At 39.0% G+C, this 18918-nt stretch overlaps 1 protein-coding gene across 7 annotated transcripts in view; it reads right to left on the minus strand.

Moving 5' to 3' along the window:
• The window catches only part of CNKSR2 (connector enhancer of kinase suppressor of Ras 2), a 139404-nt gene that overhangs the window by 80757 nt on the left and 39729 nt on the right, over positions 1 to 18918 (minus strand). For 6 of the 7 annotated variants that reach the window (XR_004426480.1, XM_033147263.1, XM_033147265.1 and 3 more), the window contains exons 6-8: positions 17281 to 17400; positions 5632 to 5691; positions 729 to 797 (exon numbers count right to left, since the gene is read on the minus strand). Coding sequence is in view for 6 of the 7 variants with exons in the window: in XM_033147263.1 (XP_033003154.1) it covers positions 729 to 797; positions 5632 to 5691; positions 17281 to 17400 (249 nt within the window). In the remaining variant the exon portion in view is untranslated. The remainder of the gene's footprint in view (positions 1 to 728; positions 798 to 5631; positions 5692 to 17280; positions 17401 to 18918) is intronic. The other variant, XM_033147266.1, reaches the window with a different exon arrangement.

The raw sequence follows: 18918 nt of genomic DNA on the forward strand, positions 1-18918 counted from the left end.
TGGGATGGCTGTCAGCCACAAAAGTGAGCATTTTATAGCTATATAGTATGGGTTTGTTCTAGAACTTGAAAAGAACATAGGTCTTTTTCTTTCCTTCCTTCTTTAATATTCCTATATACCCTAGGAAGAGTTTTTATGGCATGCATCCATCCCACCCCTAATCTAGGATAAGGATCAGACTAATTCCTTCTTCTTCCCACTTCACTCACTCAGCTGAGACTTCAATATTCTGTATGTTCTTGAAGCTGACAGATCCTTGAGAGAGCTACCGGTATTTACAACCCTAGTCTTTAATTTACACTTCTGTGTATCTATGCAGGCCATTAAGTATGGAGGAACCACCTTATTTTTTGTGGCTCTGGTTAGTTTCCAAACCAATAGGCATTCAACCACCTAAATTTGCTATTAGTAAATATTATGAGAAACTGGCAGTCTTACACACATTTCGCTTCCACACTACTTATTTTTTAGAATACACAAAAATTACAGAGTCTTTTTAAGATCTCTCATGCAAAAGCTACTAAAACCAGTAAAACAACACATTTTAACATGTGCTGCTGATCAGAGCTGTCAACCTTCCTTTTTTTTTGCATTGGGAAATGGCCATAGCTGTCAACTTTCCCTTATTGGCAATGGGAAACGGTGCTGGAATAAGGGAATTTCCCGCAAAAAAAGGGAAAGCTGATACACCATCATCTTCAAGTGATACAGAATTCAATAATACCTACCACAGTTTGGTGGTTAACTTGGATCACTTCATCTCCAGCATGGATTTTCTTACACCGATCTGCAGGTGACTGAATTTAAAATAAAAGAGATGATAAAGAATACAATCCTTACTGGCTATCATCTCTCCTTTCGCAAAAGCAAGATTATTAAGCTATGCACTCTGTGTTAGTTCTCTATACTGTATTTATATTTTCCAGGATGTAAAATATTTCTCTTTTTCAATGCTACAGTCCTGGCAACATATACAAGGCTTCAACTAGAACAAGTTATTTGCAAAGACAACAGCTCAGTGAGCTACTATGGTAATAATATGGGAGTGCTCTAAAGCCCTGTGAGTGTGCTGGATGTCTTGAACTTGTGATGGGACAACACCAGACTTCCTCAGTGATCCTTAAACTTCTAGAAGAGGACATAATCTGGATCAAATAACACAGTGTTATTCCTCACTGAGGAATCATGGGTTGGACTACAAGCGTCCATTTCCCAGTTATAAATGAGACATGCAGCATTACTTCAAGGTAGAGAGGCGCACTTCATGTAGCTTTTTCCTCAAGATGAATGGGTGGTGGGCAGTACTCCCTCTTGCTACCAGATACAACCCCCCTCGTTTTCCTTGAGGGGGGCTGCAAGACAAGGAGAGGAAATACAAACACACTGAGTTTTGTGTGTCCGAGTACTCACAAAATCTCTAGAAGTGTTTTGTGATCCAAGCAGGGTAGTGTTCAACTATTCTGACAAGATGCCTCCAAAACAGCTTCTCTGCCATTACTGGTCTTTCCCTAGACTGCATGGTGTGTGTTTATGGGTGTTGAAAGTCCTGGTGCACTCTTAATTCAGGACAGATATAGAGGACACCCATGAGTACTGAAAGTGTTCCCTAGAACATGCATCCTGAATCATTCAAAATGACAGGAATTTTACAAAGATCCTTGAGCTCATAAATTAACACAGAAATGGTTCACTGAATGTGGTGAGTCTGAAAACCACTCATGCAGAACATTCAATGACTTAAAAACAAAACTCTTCTACAAGATAATGACCCTGACGGCTGTGTAGTTGAGGATTTTAAGCACTCAGTGGATCAGCCCCTCATGAGAACCATGGGATCTTGCAAGGGTGCCATGAGAGGTAGAATCCTCCCTTGCTGCCCCAGGTCTGCTGTGCCACTGGACAAAGGTGCTCTGTCTGCAAGAGCACAAAGAGTGGTGATCTATGGACTACACAAAATGTCCCAAATTCTCACTCAACTGCAATAGTTTTTTAAGATAATCACATAATATATTTCTCCTGAAGTTTAATAAATCATTTTCCAGTGCAAGTAAACACAGACACTCATTTCTCTTCACCACAGAAAACCCAGAACACCAGGAGTTCAGTTTAAGTACTATGATCAGAAGGCATTTATCTCAATTCCTACTTCTGTCCTCTAGAAGTTGGAAAATTTCTAAAAATGTAGTGATAATACAAAACACTGTGGATAGCAACTGGGCAAAAGTTAAGCATTTTAAATCAATGCAGCTTGAACTCAGGATGGATGGACTCAGAAAGATTCGGATCAAAATTTCCAGAGAAAATGAAGCATTCCCAGGGCCAACTGAAATGAACGGGACTAAAGCATGCAGTAGGATTCTTGCTTCTAAAAATGGTGGGGACATCACACAGTTAGAGAAAACTTAGTCCATTATTTGTACAAGTTTTACTCAATCTGCACTGAGTAAAACCAGTAGTTCTGAACAAACAAGACACTTTTTTATTTTCAAATTATGCATGCAAGTAAAGCAACAAAGCAGAGGCATTACATCCTGCGTGAGAAAGAAGTGGGATATATCTTCTAAAATGGCACATGCCACACACAGCAAAAACTAAATGTAAGGCTGGACACTGTTATGATCTATGTCGTTTGCAACCCTCAAACCCTCTAGTGAGATTACCACCACTATATTCAAGTTGTTTGAATGCTTCACAATATCACAACTTATCTTAAAATCTAGTAACATACATTGGCTATTATTTTGCCAGTACAGCACACTGTAGTCACACTTATTCTAGACCCATTGGAGATCCCAGGATCATGGTTAAGTTTCAGTTTGTGTGATCAGTTTCAGTTGTTGCAGCCTGATGACTTGGATAGAAGCCTGAAAGTGAGGGTGACTATATGCCCTCTCGATCCTTGCCCATCAAGGCTAATAAAATATGGTAGGAGTGGACTGACTTGATTGATGCAGGGAGTGGTTGCGTCTTTATAGAAGGGAGTTATCCCCACTTCCTTGAAAGGGGTTATGGAAAGGCATCTCTTGAAAAAGCCCTCCCTGGATCCAGGGATTTAAAAAAAAACTACTGTCGAATCTCTAATTCTCCCTTCTTGGCCATGAGGTAGGATCTGCATCACCTATTTTTATGGATGTGTTGTTTTTTAGATTTTATTCACCCACCACTGGGAGCTGTCATGCAGGGATGTGGGCAAAGCACCATTTGTATGCTGATGACATGCAGCTCTATTTATTCCATCTGAATCGGGAAAGGCTGTGAAGGTGTTGGATCAGTGTCTGAAAGCAGTGAAGTGCTGGGTGGGGACCAGTAAACTGAGGTTGAATACTGTTAAGAAGGAGGTGCTATAGTAGGTGGTTCCTGTGTCTGGGAATTAGGTACATCATCGGGTCTGGGAGGGATTGCACTCTCCCTCAAAAAGAAGTTTTGAGTACTTGAAGTACTAATGGAGTACAGTGGTACCTCGGGTTAAGAACTTAATTCGTTCTGGAGGTCCGTTCTTAACCTGAGGTACCACTTTAGCTAATGGGGCCTCCTGCTGCTGCCACTGCGCAACTGCCACATGATTTCTGTCCTCATCCTGAAGCAAAGTTCTTAACCCAAGGTACTATTTCTGGGTTAGCGGAGTCTGTAACCTGAAGCACCTGTAACTTGAAGTGTCTGTAACCCGAGGTACCACTGTAGAATTCAATGTCACAATATTACAAATGTTCCATCTGTTCAAGTATATCAGATTACCAGAGAGAACAATTCCCTCCCCTGCCCCTGCACACTGTTCTGAGGGTTCTCCTGACCACCACCATCCTGGAGCTAATACTGGAAAGGGAGAGGGAGGTGCAAGTGGTTTGGCATGTGAATCCCAGCTTGCCACTGGAGTCTCAAGTGGCTTCTGTGGCCAGGAGAATTATGCCCATTTTAGGATAAACTGCCATCTACAGTTGTTCCTGGACTAGAATAGCCTGGTCTCAGTTGTCCATGCTCAGGCAACCTCCTACTTAAACTACTGCAATGGGCTGAATGTGGGGCTGCTCTTGAAGAAGCTCTAAGCAGAATAATCACATTGAATTTAATTAGACTACTTTACATTTCCTCCAAATATAACTTAGCCCTTACGGAATAAATGCTTTTACTATTTATAAAACAAGGCAAGTAGTACTATATATTATGGATTTTTTTTCAATTACTTTGCTCTGAGAGCACTAAATATTAAATACCACCAACAGCATTTATCTATGGACTCATTCTAAAAATGTATTATCAATATCTGTGCAGATGTTTTATTAAGTGACAAATTATGTTGATAGCAATACATGGAAAGTATTACTATTATATTGATACCGGTCACAGTTCAAATAAATTATGTTTACACATATGGGAGATTATTCAGTTTAACCATATTATTATTCAGTTTGACAATGGAAACTGCTTCAGCAGAACTATGGAAGGCTGTAATTGTTCATATTGTTGTGCTCCACGCACATTAGCAACTCACTTATAGCCTCAACTAAATTTTCAAGAACTCAGACCTATCATTGTGATTAGTCATGTTGATTAGATAAAGAAACTGATCAGAGGATCTTATTAGTCACTGTGATGTGACTTTCATCCCAACGGAAGCTTCAATCAAGGCAGTTTCTTTACTATAGAGAAGCAAGGCAATTGTGTGAGCATGCATGCCAAACTGACACAGGATGGAGTGTGTTACTAGTTTACTGACATGCACATTAAGTACCAGGAATGCAAAGGGTTGCAGCATTTCGGTGGTGTGCTGTGCCCCTAACCTACAGTAGAACACCAGTTGAAAACCCTCATGTATTTTCCTGTGGGAAACTGTAGTGGCAGGAGCTTTCTAACTATAGTAAACAATGTACAAACACTACTATTGGTGACTTGAAGTTTAATATGATAAGCATACTTCTGGTGGAGTATGGGAAAAAGAATTCTATGGTTGATTTAAGAATGCCAGTGGAAATTCTATTTTCAGATATTTTCAGCAGCTTGAGTTTCCTTCATAAGAAGGTGGCTTCTGTCCTTTAGAGGAACCTAGAGAATACCTCTCATACAACACAAATGAATAAGCGTAAGTCTGAAAATGGCTACTATATGTGTAGAGGTGAATGTCTGCAAGAGAGATTATCCTTTCTCAGACTCTCATTAGTTGGTACAATGAGTTATAGTCTAGTGACATTACATCTAGTTTTATAAACGAATAAGACATGAAGGAGTGTGTGTGTTGCTTAGATGAGATATTAGCTTTTAATATTATTTGATTTCCAGTAAAAAAATAAACATTATTAGACAGGAAATGTGTTTACTGCAACACAGCAAACTCCAGCACAAAATCCTATGTGAATTAAGACAAATTTCCTTTAATTCACCACAAGGTATGAAGGCGATAAACCTTTTCCTCCCTTGAACAAAGTCCAGTTTATACGCATTACTGAAGCTAACTTTCTCACAACTCTAGCCCAAGATCTTTCAAGCTGTTCTCCCACGTGCACCCCTTCCTTCCCCAAACATGCATTTGATCCTTTGTAGCTAATACACATGTACGCAAGCAAAAGGGGCATCATAATCCAAAGTTTAGATTAAAAATATGTTCCAGACTGCAGCAAATTCGATAACAATACTTACATTTTCTGTTGTTCCAGTAATTACATGAAGACCATCATATGTTGATTTAATGTACATACCCTAAGAAAAAGACATCATGGGAAAAAATTGTAAAGTTCTTACAAACTATTGCCATCCAATATAAACGTCTCACCCATCTAACATGTCTCTAACAGCATTTGAGTAATACCACTAACACATGCCACTAGAATACCAAGTGTTTCTATCAGAAGAAAATACATGTAAACTCCTTTTATTTGATGTGGCAGGTTTCTCTAGGTGCAACTCATTTGTATGCAATGGCTCGCAATGGATTAAGAGGTGTCTTCATAGCACTGCAAAAATATTGTAGTGACATGGAAAAAAATCCCAATCCACATGGCAAGACTGAAATGAACAATATGTCAGTGGAACTATTTAAGGTGGGAACAATTTCATATTCACTGACCTCAAGTGTAAGGTTATAATATGAACATAACCAGAGAAAGTGTCCATTTTATAAGTAGAATCCATGGGCACTCCATTATAAACACTAAACACAATCTCTTGAAAAAGGCAAATCCAGGGTAGTATTGAATCAAAGCACATCCTGTGCATAGTGCATGCAGATTTACATAGTGAACTGTAAAATCCGGGAGGGAGGGTGTCATAGGGGAGACTACAATCCCGTCGATCTAAGTGATTTGAGATGCCGATTTTTTTAGAATTCAAAGTCTTCTGAGTTAAAAATTAGAATAATTAGAAACCAGCTTAGCTGACCAAAACATCACTACATGTATTTCTCAGTAACATAAATAGTATAAACTCATATTGTTTTAAATCCAATATTTTAAAAGGCACGCTGTAATTCTGAGATACTGAAATAGTGACTATATAGTCGAGAATTTTAAAACAATTTAAAACTTTAAAAGCAATTCAGTGAAACTGCAAAACTGCAGAACCTATTAGCCTTCTTTTTGCCCACTAGATCTACAAATAAAGTAAAAATATTATTCTGCAAAGGAAGGAATGTATTTTGATCAAAGAACTATATATAGAATTTGTATATAACCAATTCATACATGCAGATTAATACGGATCACAAAGATAAATAAAATATGCCTAGTTTTAGAAATAGTACATAAACTGAGGCCTCTATGGAACACATGAGCTATATTTTTATGACCTAGGGAATATTTACATGTGTTATAACACTGGTTGAATACTAACCTACATCTAAGGTGCTTTATGTATTATCACATTAAAAAATGTTCTAATCAAGTGGAATTAAATAGTTTCTGGGAGAAGCTAAATTCCTCTATTGTACTATCTTTCCATCTTGTATCACACAATGTAGACTACATGCACCAGGATACTACCAAAGCATATTTTGGTTGATCCTCTTCCACTTTTACAACAACCCATATGATATTTTCTAGATGAGAGCAATAGTTTTAATGGTCTTCTACATATTCACATTAAACCACTGCATTTAGTAATGAAATCTTCTTTTATTTTAGTTGTAGAAAGCTAACTGGAGCAGGGCAAGGCCCTCCTGCATCCTTCTAAATGCCTCCTTTAGGCACTGTCCGGAAAAAATCTCCTGAGGAATTTAGGTTGATTCCCAGAGACCAGTCAGCAAATGATGCTATTCTTCACCAGCTTTGCACAGCGTATTATAGCTCCTTCAACAGTGCTGTCTGTATGGTTTAGCACTATGGCAGGCATGCATTGATGGGTAAATGTGGCATTAAGTCAATCTTTCACCTTCTCCTAGTCCATCTGGAGGAATTTGATTTGCTGGGTTTTTCCTTTGAGGGGACATTTTATGTGGATTGTGCATTACCCATGTGGTGTTCAATTTAATTTCCCACCTTTGAACATTTCAGCGTGTTTTTGGAGTAGGCTCTGAGGAGGTGAACTGCATTTTTTGACACTGTACACAATTTGGATGGTTTCCTGTTTGTGGGCCTTTTATGATGAAATAATTTGCTCATTTGCTTGACATTTTTGGTGTGCCACTTGCTAAAGACAAAAAGGAGTGTCCTTCACCTGTGATTCTCTTTCTCAAGAAACACTCAAGGCAGTGTACAGAATAAAATGGTGGCGGGGGGGGGGGAATAATGCCTGTTCTACTTCCATTGCAGAGCACATATCTGAAAGATTACCCTTTATCATTTACAATGAGGAGCCAGAAGAATTCACAGAAATAGCTCCCCTGCTTTTTTTCTTTTTAAAAAAAAGGATATTCAAGACCTTACAGAGCCTGAAAGCTTTAATTCATGAAGTGATGATAGGCTGTGCATGTAATTTTTCTATGCTATCTACTAACAGCATCGAAGACAAAGGTAAATTTCCTACAGAGTAACTTCGCTGTCACTGAAGAGTAGAGAGGATAAATTGTGTTCAGAGTACAACACAAGCATGCCACATCCAACCACCGGTTTCTTTATGTAATTGAAATGACAGTAAAATGCAATATACATTCTAGAACCTCTACAGATTTTACAGCAGACGCAAACCTCTCTGCAGGATGAAATTGATTTTGCTACTATTACTGAAAGCATTCTATCATCATGGCAAGGCAGGGCTAGCCTTAATATGGGAATGAGGGGCCACTTCAGACAGTACATTTTAGGTGCTACTACAGCTTTGATCCAGCCTTGTATCAAATGCTAGACTCAAGAAAATGGAGTCTTTTTCCAGCAGTAGTATTACACTGATACTGTTACTTCGACTTGTCCTTTTTCTTTTATTGTTCCTCCAAATCTGTACACCGTCTGACCTCTGGTGGCTTGAATGGGGCAGGGGGAGCTATATTACTTTATAGCTATATAGAGCTTTAGAGTCCTGTCAGCCTGCTTTGCACAAGGGACCAGCACTAATGAACAGCAGTTTGGTATCCTTTTAATGTAAAAATATCAAGTTATAACTAGCACCAATAAAGAGCTGCTAGATTACCTTTAAGTAGCCTGTGTCCCAAAACAAATTTCTTGCTTTTACTTAAAAAACAACAAAAATAGACATTTGGCCGCTGGTTGTTTTCTGAAACAGTACACTTAAAGCAAGGAAAATCCAGAACTCAAAACAAGTTAATTCAACGTAGCTGAAGATAGTACATGTATCAATTTTCATAGTCATGACATAAAACACATACCCTTTTCAGGTAAGTAGCCACAGACAATTTTATGTCATTACTCTGAAGATAATAAGGGCATAAATATGCAAAGATGAGAAATGTCAAGCAAATTAGTCCACTCTAGGGAGACAGAACACCTAAAGCATTCACTTAGCAGAAAAGGCACAGGTGGGAGGATGCGCTGCAGAAGATCTTCCTTGAAGCACAGAGATTTATTTTATTTCCTAATATTAAAAGAAAAAGCTTCAAAACAAATGGCATTATTCCAACAAAGAGAATATAAGATGTAACTATGTTTAGACTACCTTTTTTCTAACAGTCATTTAATGAAATAAAGACAATTGCTTGGATATTCATTAGTGTTCAACACAGTAACTCCTTATGTCCATTGAAGAAACAGATTCAGCAGAAGCTTCCATTGCAGTAGGGAATGGTGCAGGATTTTTTGCTATCACTTTACTCCTGTGACCCTCAGTTTCTGTACTGCTTCTAATGGCAGGAGCACCCCATGAGCAGACCTCTAGCAGAAGCTTCATGAGTTGGCAAGATATCGCCAAATAAATAAGCTATGGCAACTGTTCCATATAATACAATTGGTATTAATGGTGTTCCATTAATCAGTTTTGTTCATGATTACATCCAGGAGGCTCACAGACAACTTTCCAATACCACCTTTTACATAAAATTGGACTCAGACCCCACGGAAGAATACAAAAAAGAACTGAACAAGATTGTTAAGGAGCTACCCCCACACATCCAAGAACAGATCCTCATGAACACACCAGCAGAACCTCGACCAGGAACTTTCTATCTTCTACCCAAAATACACAAACCAGGAAATCCAGGACGCCCCATCATCTCAGGTATTGGCACCATTACAGTGGGGGTTTCCGGTTATATGGACTCTGTTCTGAAACCATATGCCATCAGTGCTCCCAGCTACGTACGTGACACCACAGATTTTCTGAGAAAAATACAATCTTTGACTAACCTTCCTAACAATACTATTCTAGTCACTATGGATGTGGAATCTCTGTATACCAACATCCCACACAACGATGGTTTACAAGCTATAAGGAACACCATTTCAGATAAAACCACAGCAGACTTTGCTACGAAACTCTGTCATTTTGTCCTTACCCACAACAACTTCAAATTTGGTGAGGACCTGTTCCTTCAGATCAACGGCACAGCAATGGGCACCCGCATGGCCCCACAGTATGCCAACATCTTCATGGCAGATTTAGAACAACGTTTCCTAAACTCCTACCCACTCAAACCTCTCTTGTACCTGCGTTACATTGATGATATTTTTATTATCTGGACACATGGTCAACAGACCCTGGACACCTTCCACAAGACATTCAATGACTTTCACCCCACCATCAACCTAACTATGAACCAATCTATGCAAGGAATACACTTTTTGGACACTACTATAAAAATACAGGATGGACACATAGACACCACCTTATACCGTAAACCAACTGACCGACAAACATATCTACATGCTTCTAGCTACCATCCCAAACATACCAAACAATCCATTGTATATAGCCAGGCCCTACGTTACAGCTGCATCTGTTCCAACTCTACAGACAGAGACTCTCACCTAAGAGATCTACAGCAAACCTTTTTAGAACTAAAATATCCACCTGATGAAGTTAAACAACAGATCAACAGAGCCAGACTGATACCCAGAGAGAACTTGCTGCAAGACAGACCCAAAAAAGAAAATAACAGAACACCACTAGTCATCACATACAGCTCCCAAGTTAAAACAGTACAACGCATCATCAGAGATCTACAACCTCTCCTAGACAATGACAGTTCTCTTTCTCAAGCTCTGGGAGGAAGACCCTTCATCGCATACAAACAGCCACCCAATCTCAGTTCCGGCGGCGACGCCATCGCCGGGTGGTCGAAGGCTGCTTCGGGTCCGAAGCGCCTTGTCCATCCCGGGGGTTAGGAGCCGCGCTACCGCAGCGCGCGGCTCCGGTTGGGGTGCGGGAAGAGCGTCCCGCACCCTGGGCTCCCCGGTTGTGCCCGCGGAGGCTCCGAACCCTTCCCCTGCCCCCCTGTAAAGGGGGAGTGGGGGTGAAGGGACAACGGAGCCGGGCTTACGGGGATATGCCCCAACCGGGATGCAAATGCGGCGGCAAAGCCCGCGGTGAGCGTCTAAGTTCTACCTGTGAAGAATGGAGCTAAAGGAACCCGGTGGTCGTGAGTAAATAATCTTGGCAGAAATCGTGTCTTTGGAACGATCCGGGGGGAAGGAGAAAGGCAGCCTGCCTCCCTCCCTTCGAGCCTAAGAAATTAACCAATTTGAGGGATTGCTGCCACAGAACTGGTTATAAAGTATTTAAAATCGATACATGAGACTGGCAAACTTTTTTCTTGGGAAGCTAACTAGCGGAAAATATCTCTATTTAAAGTTGCGGTGTTTGCGCTCCAGCTTAGGAAAATGGCGACGAACAAAGAGACAGGAGAAGAAATATGATACCCACTTCCTCCTCCTCTGCCAGTATGCTGGGTTTCGTCCTTGAACTGGTATTGAACTCTGGACTAACAGATGAACAAAGGCTCACTGCCTTGAAGGTGGAACTACTTTACAGAAAAGTCAAAGTCTTGTGTGGGGGTCTGAAATGGAACCAACTGCCCACAGAGGAGGCTAACAAAACTTTTGACACTTTGGAAGAAAATCTTGTCAAAGAGCTGAGAGGATGGATGGAAAGATGGAAAGAAATGAGTGAGCTACTTCGGGGAAGAAATTCGCTTGTTGGGGGTGGCAGCCCCAAGGCGATGTCAAGATTTGCTATATCCAGTCCCCGAGGTGTGAGCTCGGGGGCCAGGGACAGAGAATTAAGGTATTTACAAGAAGAAAAGGAATGCTACAAAGAACCGGAGAAGCTGAGAGAGGGAGAGTTGGACACCTCGGAGCTCGTGGCAAGGAGAGCTTTGGACTATGCCTGGATCTGTGGACGTTTGGAGAGGGAAGCTGCATGGAAGTTCAGTGCTGATGCCATCAGGAGAAGAAGAATGGACAGAGGGGGTGTGGGGTGAAGTATTAAGCAAAATCTAAAGTAATCTGTTATGGTACTTTGAAATTGGAGGGTGAACACTGTCAACAATAGTTTGTTTTATTATCTATTCGAACATGAAAAGAGATATTTCAAGTTTTTATGTTATTAGCAGCAGTTCAAAGGACAGAAGAGATAGATTTGATGAGGATGATCTGTGAGGATTTATGAGGATGTAGTATAAATAAAGTCGATTTAAGTGGTTTAAGTTTATAGATTAAGACGATTAAGATTAAGATGAAGATTAAGATGAATGTTTTTCTTTATATATATAATTAAGTTTAATTTTTTAAATGAAGAGGTTAAAAAGTAGATTATGGATATAAACTCGAAGGTGAAAAGGCAGGGGAAGTCAACTGTCAAGATTGGAAAAAGAAATTTTTTTTTTTTGAGATGTCTAATTAAGAAAGAAAATCATGGCAATTTTTGTATTAGATGTGTAATTGTATTTGTTTTGTATGTGTATAAATGTAGGTGTGGTTAAGGTTGTATGTGGTTATAAGTAAAAATGTCAATAAATTCTTATAAAAAAAAAAAAAAAACAAACAGCCACCCAATCTCAAACAGCTCCTCACCCACAATAATACAAAAACAGGACTCAACATGGACACTGGTACCAGAGCCTGCAATAAACCCAGATGCCAACTTTGCTGCCACATAAACCCGGATAACACCATTACTGGTCCCAACAACATCAAACACACCATCTCAGGACTATTTAATTGCTCATCTTCCAACATTGTGTATGCAATCAAATGCCAACAGTGCCCTTCAGCTCTCTATATTGGACAAACAGGCCAAACCCTACGCCAAAGGATAAATGGACATAAATCTGATATCAGGAATCACAAGACAGAGAAACCAGTAGGAGAACACTTCAATCTCCCAGGACATTCTATAAAAGATCTCAAAGTAGCTGTCTTAATACAAAGAAATTTCAGAAATAGACTGGAAAGAGAAGTGGCTGAATTGCAACTAATCACCAAACTTAAAACCATGGAGAAACCTGGTTTGAACAAAGACATTGGATTCTTATCTCATTATACATAACAAAGCCATCTTTAGCCATCTCACCCCTGCCTTTCCCTGCAAGACTAATTGCAGCCGTTTAGAGTCGTCAACAGGTTTTCCACACTTATCAGCCTATCACCCATTCCCACCACCCTTCTGAGTAATACCCCTCCCCACTCCCCCACTATATTTAAGGATCTGGTGACTTCTATTTCAGTGTATCTGAAGAAGTGTGCATGCACACGAAAGCTCATACCAGGAACAAACTCAGTTGGTCTCTAAGGTGCTACTAGAAAGAATTTTCGATTTTGTTTTGACTATGGCAGACCAACACGGCTACCCACCTGTAACTTGTCTAAACAACATTGTTATACCAACACTAATCTTTCTCTTATCACATATTAGAAACAGTCAAAAAATTGTAAATTAACTTAGCAATGTCTAAATGTTATAATCAGTACTGCTTTACGAAAGGTGTCTATGTTTATTATACATATATTTAAACTTTAACATAATTGTCACAATTTGTATATTTTGCATGTCATTTGCTTCTGACTCACTATTTACATTTCCCCCACTGTATCCATATGCATATATCAACTGAGGATAACACTGCATGCATTTGATAAAAGGAACTTGGGGCCCCTCTAGAATGACCCTTTTTGCAGGTATATTCTGCAACATGCCATTGATGCAATACTAATGTATCAGTGGTGGATTTATACGTGGCAGTTCATATACATTCTGCTTTATTAACTGCTTTGCAGTGCTTTCCAATGTTACCATATTATTACAGCTGGGCAAGGGGCAGTCTTGTGCTACAGCACAACAAAATCAGAACAGCAATAAACCAAAAAAAGTTGTGGGGGGATAGGATTTCAGCAGGAAGCTATGGGTATATAGTGATTAGAAATGAAGCAGTACATTTGCCCTAAAATATTTTCAGGCACAAACAGTATTGAAAGTGTCATTCATATAACAACCTCGATACTATCATGATCACAAATCATCATGATTGTACAGTAAGAATGATGTCTGGTTCATAAAAACCTATGCCATAATAAATTTGTTACACGGCATTCTAGAGAGGTTAATCCTATTATGTTTCTTGGTGGCCACTGATACAATTGATTATATGATATTAGTGGTGTTACCTGTAAAACCTGCCACTGTATTTCTATTGGTTCTTAGCTGTGAAGTTCAAGAATGGTGATGATTGGTTGCTTGGTATTTCCCTGCCTTCCCTGGAAAAGGCCCACAAGTCCATCCTGTTCTCTTTCTCTTTCTCTTTCTGTTCAAGTTTGTGTCTTGCTGTTTGAACTTGGGAATTTAATTGTTCAGGAATGCAAAATTAGGTTTTATCAGCACAATGATAAAAATGCACTTCTGACTTTTCTATCAAGATTCCAGCCCTACAGTTGACACCAAAAACTAAATATAGAGTTGCTGATCAATGCTGAATCCAGGCAAAAGTGACATAATGATCCCTGGCAGGTTAAACAAGTGTTAGTTAAACAAGTCAAATTCATATTTTGAGAATCTAGATCACAGAAACACACACCAGTGATTATAATTAAACCAGTGGTGTAGAATCTCTACCCCCCTCCTACAAACCAACCCATCTGGATAAAAATCTGCAAATTGATCATATGAATGAATCTTGATGCTTCTTAACCAATACAGCTATTTTCTTGCCTGTGTCTTAAAATTCTGCAAGCTATGCACAGGCTTTGCACATGGTATACAACTTCCTCATGCATTAATCACTGATCACAGTATATCCCTAGTAGTATGCAATTGTGCAAGGATATCCAAAGACATATATTCTTTGATATCACAAATGGTGCACTAAATTAATAATGCCTAACATCCCAACAATGTCAGTAGCAATTAAGCCTTAGAGCCCTCAAATATAAAAGGGATAAAAGCCGAAATGCATTCATTAAAATATAAGCAGCCAGCTCATTTCCTGCCCACTCTTCCATCCTTTCTATCTTGTTTTTATCACCTATAGTTCAACCATTTGGTTCCTTAAAACCACTCACAATAAAAAGTTGGCAAAAAAACATTTACTTCACTTTGTTCCGTATTTCCATCCTTCTTGAGCTCATATTGCCTATACCTTAGCTGAAGAGGTTTTACTTGTCTTTGTTGCCTTTGCCTTCTTTTAACATGTATTATTGTAATTCATTTATCTTTTGTTGTTATCATTATTTCCAGTTGGCAACAGTAAGAAGTGGGGATCAATGGTGAGAAATCTCAGGCCCAGAGCATGAATGGGATCCCCCCCCAACTTCTTTATCCTGCCCTCAGACCTCACCCCAGACTACGACCCTCACCATTTGCACATCACATTTTCCTTGAGTGCTGTTGCCTACCTTGACTGTATTATTGAACTGTGATAATAATATTGCTTTCTTGTTACAATGGTGGATAGATGCATGTACATACGCACAGAAGCCTGTGGCATTTGTGTGGCTGGAATGTAGCCTACTGAACAAAAGTAAAGAGTCACATCCATTGCTCTACCTACCATAGGCCTGGGCCGCAAGAAGGTTTCCCTACATGGAAATGCAGCCCTTGTTCCCTGCTTTTTATATAGATGATAAACAGCTTTCAGATAAATCAAAGTTCTACAGGAAATTTGGTTACCCAGCTGTTCTGCTTACATTTTCCTACATACAAAAATCTGGAAGACCCTTCAAAACTGCTGAATACCCATGATAATCATAGCAAGGTTTGAAGACATCCATTCACACTTCTATAGCAATCATTACTGCAGACATTTAAGTAGCTTTCACAAATTTAGCTCATGAAACATTTTTCAATGATAGGTGTCGAAAATAGTTTACATAAGCAATGAACCATTACAACTCAGTACTTTATAGAATCCTCAAATAACATGTTTTGCCAGGAAATTGATACCACTTGGCTCTGCCCTAAAGAGCTTACTGTCTACAAAATACAGTGGGGAAAAGGCAAAAGTTAAAAATCTGAAGATACATTCAATGTTTCTGCCATCCATTTTTTGTTCTTGAAGTACTCTTAAGAGGCATAACTTTACTGTACCATATACAGTATAAACAAATAATGAATAAACAGTTCCATGCATGGAGAACCTTGCCATCTAAACCGACAAAGCAGCAGAAAACTAACCATAGAGACTTGAAAAATAGAAAATTTACAGTAAAATTAAATAGTTTTTGTCACATCTTAAAGGGCACTTCTGGAAGAAGAAAACAATAAAAGGAGAGTTGAATTAGGAAAGGTTTATGAATCCCAGTGAGACCATGAAGAACCAACATTAGTTACGATATGTGAGATGGAAAAAACAGCAGACAATGGTATTGAAAATGGTCTTTACCTGAACTGGTGGCACTGAGACAAATATGAGATTATGAATGAACGGCAGTATACTGGTAGTAGTACAGTAGGAATGAAAGGTTTGGGCAGGGCTGAGTGCACCAAGTACAGTATGAACAAATTTTGAAAATATTTAAATAGTATCCAGTCTTAAAAAGCTTCAGGTGACATATAAAAAGTATCCATTAAAATAAAGACTTTGAGCTTTATCACATGCTGCAGTACTGCTGGTACATCAGACTTCTTTATGTGAAAACAGAACTACTTCTTCAGCCTCACCACAACCTCAAAAATAGCTTCAGAGGGTTGGGGGAGCCTCTAGAACACTTGTGGGGTGCAGGGTAGGAGAGGAAATTGAAAATTTGTTGCACAAGTAGAATTTCACTTGCTCAGCCTTGGCTACAACCCTTAGCGCTTATTAACTGTTGCATAAACATTCATATCAAATATGAGGAACCTAGGAAACAAGCATAACTCATTGTAAATATACTGAAGGAGTTCATATAAGTAACAACATTATCAATAAATCTTGCTATAACGGGGGGAAACATTTTCCTAAATTAACCAGGATTTTTTCCTGCATTATGTAACCAAGATGGAAGTATTTTCTTTAAGAACTTTCAGCTGCTACATATAAATTTATTTTATGGGATGCAACAAATCCACATCCCAGGCCTGAACCATTAACTGAGAAGCAACTTCATTAAATATCTGATTGCATTCAGAGCCTCTTGCTGCAATCCTACACCTACTTACCTGGGAGTAAGCACCATTGAACTCAGCTTCTGAGTAGGCATGTATAGGATTGCACTGTGAGCTCCTCATAAATGCAACTCAGGACATAAAGGAGGGACACAGGTTTGCAAGCTTACCAACCTCTAGAGATACAGTACTTAAGAGGTAGCTTTCAACTGGTACTATTTTTTTCAATATTTCCTTAAAAATTTTATATAGTAATTATTAATATGCAATTTCCACTGGCTGACTGAAAATCACATCTACAAATAGAAGGACTAGATATGCCCAATACTGGTCTTATTCGTAGAATATATTTCTTTCGTCCTGGATGACAGTTTTGATTAACTGCGTACATCTTACCAGCCCTTCACTTGGTTTGATGTTTGCCAGCTGGATCACTTCCAGGTGAGCAGATTGAGACACAAGAGGATCAGATGAGAGTGAGATTATGTGGTCACAGACGCTAGATAGTGTCTTACACTAGAAATAAAAAAGTGTATTTTCTGTTAACAATCAAGAATATGAAAACTCATAACACAGTGGACAGTAATCATGTTTCAATGAATTTTATTCTTTGGGGAACAAGCATACTCCCTGTCCCTTATTCTAGAAAGATCATGATTAGAGGACAATCCAAAAAATTATTCTACCTGAGCAGGACTGGGAAAAGGATTCAAATAGCACCAACATTTCTACACTTATTCCTACTCCATGGCAGTGCCACATAAAAAATGGTTTAAAGGCTGTTCAGACAGTCTGGACCCGACTTAGATTTTGTTCTTGGTTTTATTCTTGAATAATTGGCTTAAGAATAAAACAAGGTACATATTTTCAGACCACAATGGTAGTGTGCAAATCTACAAATATTTAACACCTCCTTTTCTTGTACTGCTCTATCAGCACCCTCATGATGGAGAGTATTGAGGTTTTTGATTTAAATACAAATTAGAAGTTTTCCACTGACATGCACAAGATGCTGGTAAATTCTGTAATATACTATAGCTCAAATGTTCCATTTGATTTATTATTCCATGGAAGTGCAGTGCACAGCCATCTACCATTAAAGAAGATGTAGGAAATCCAGGTTAAAATATCAACCCAGTTCTCAAGTTCAGAGTAGCCTTGGGCACAGCCTTGCCTCCTTTGTTGGATTGCTGTGAGGTTAAAACAACTTGCTAAATCCAAAATTGCACAAAGAAAAGGCTGCTTACAAAATTTGATTTTTCTTTCTCCCGACCTTGAAACAGCCTCCTCAATGGACACTTTTGAATAGCATGGGCTGTGGCATAGGGGCTTCAGGGGGAAAGTTATCTACCAGCAATCAAGCAGAGGTACTATATGTTAGAAAATGTTAAGCACAAGGAATTGGGACTAGAGCTATATTTACAGCCACTAGTTTACCAGAATCCATATCACAGTACAGAATCAGATTAATGCATATTATAAGCACACATACACACACTGTCTTTCAAAATATAAGAGAAGGAGGAAGTGAGTCCTTGCTTCACAGAAGACACAATGATTGCAGAGAAACGAGGAGGAACTATAAATCTCTGATTCTATGAAGCAGAGGGGAGTAGAAAGCACAAACAGGAGGAAAGGGAAGCAAGAAAATCTGTGGATTAATGAGGATCAATGTGAATATTTATGAAAAGAGCCAGAAAGAGTGACAAGAATGGTCTCTCTATTGTTTGGAAGTAAGGACACCCTTTAGGGCTCTGAAGGCTCTCATTGTAAGAGAAAGCTTCATACAATATTTGACTATTTGATTACTTTTGCACTTTAAAATATAATACTCAAGATAATGCTGAAGTGATCAAAGACTATTAAAGGAAACCAGAGGGACCTGAAAGAAAATGTTATCCTTTTTCAGGATAAACCATTATATTTCTCTTCTTCCAAAGGCCCCTCCAGCAGTCAGCCAGCTCTTTGTGGTCACTAAGCATATACAATACTCACTGAGCTGTTTTGTTTTGTTTTGTTTTTTGGTGGGGGGGG

Source organism: Lacerta agilis, chromosome 4 (genome assembly GCF_009819535.1).
Source record: "Lacerta agilis isolate rLacAgi1 chromosome 4, rLacAgi1.pri, whole genome shotgun sequence".
Classification (NCBI taxonomy): Eukaryota; Metazoa; Chordata; class Lepidosauria; order Squamata; family Lacertidae; genus Lacerta; species Lacerta agilis.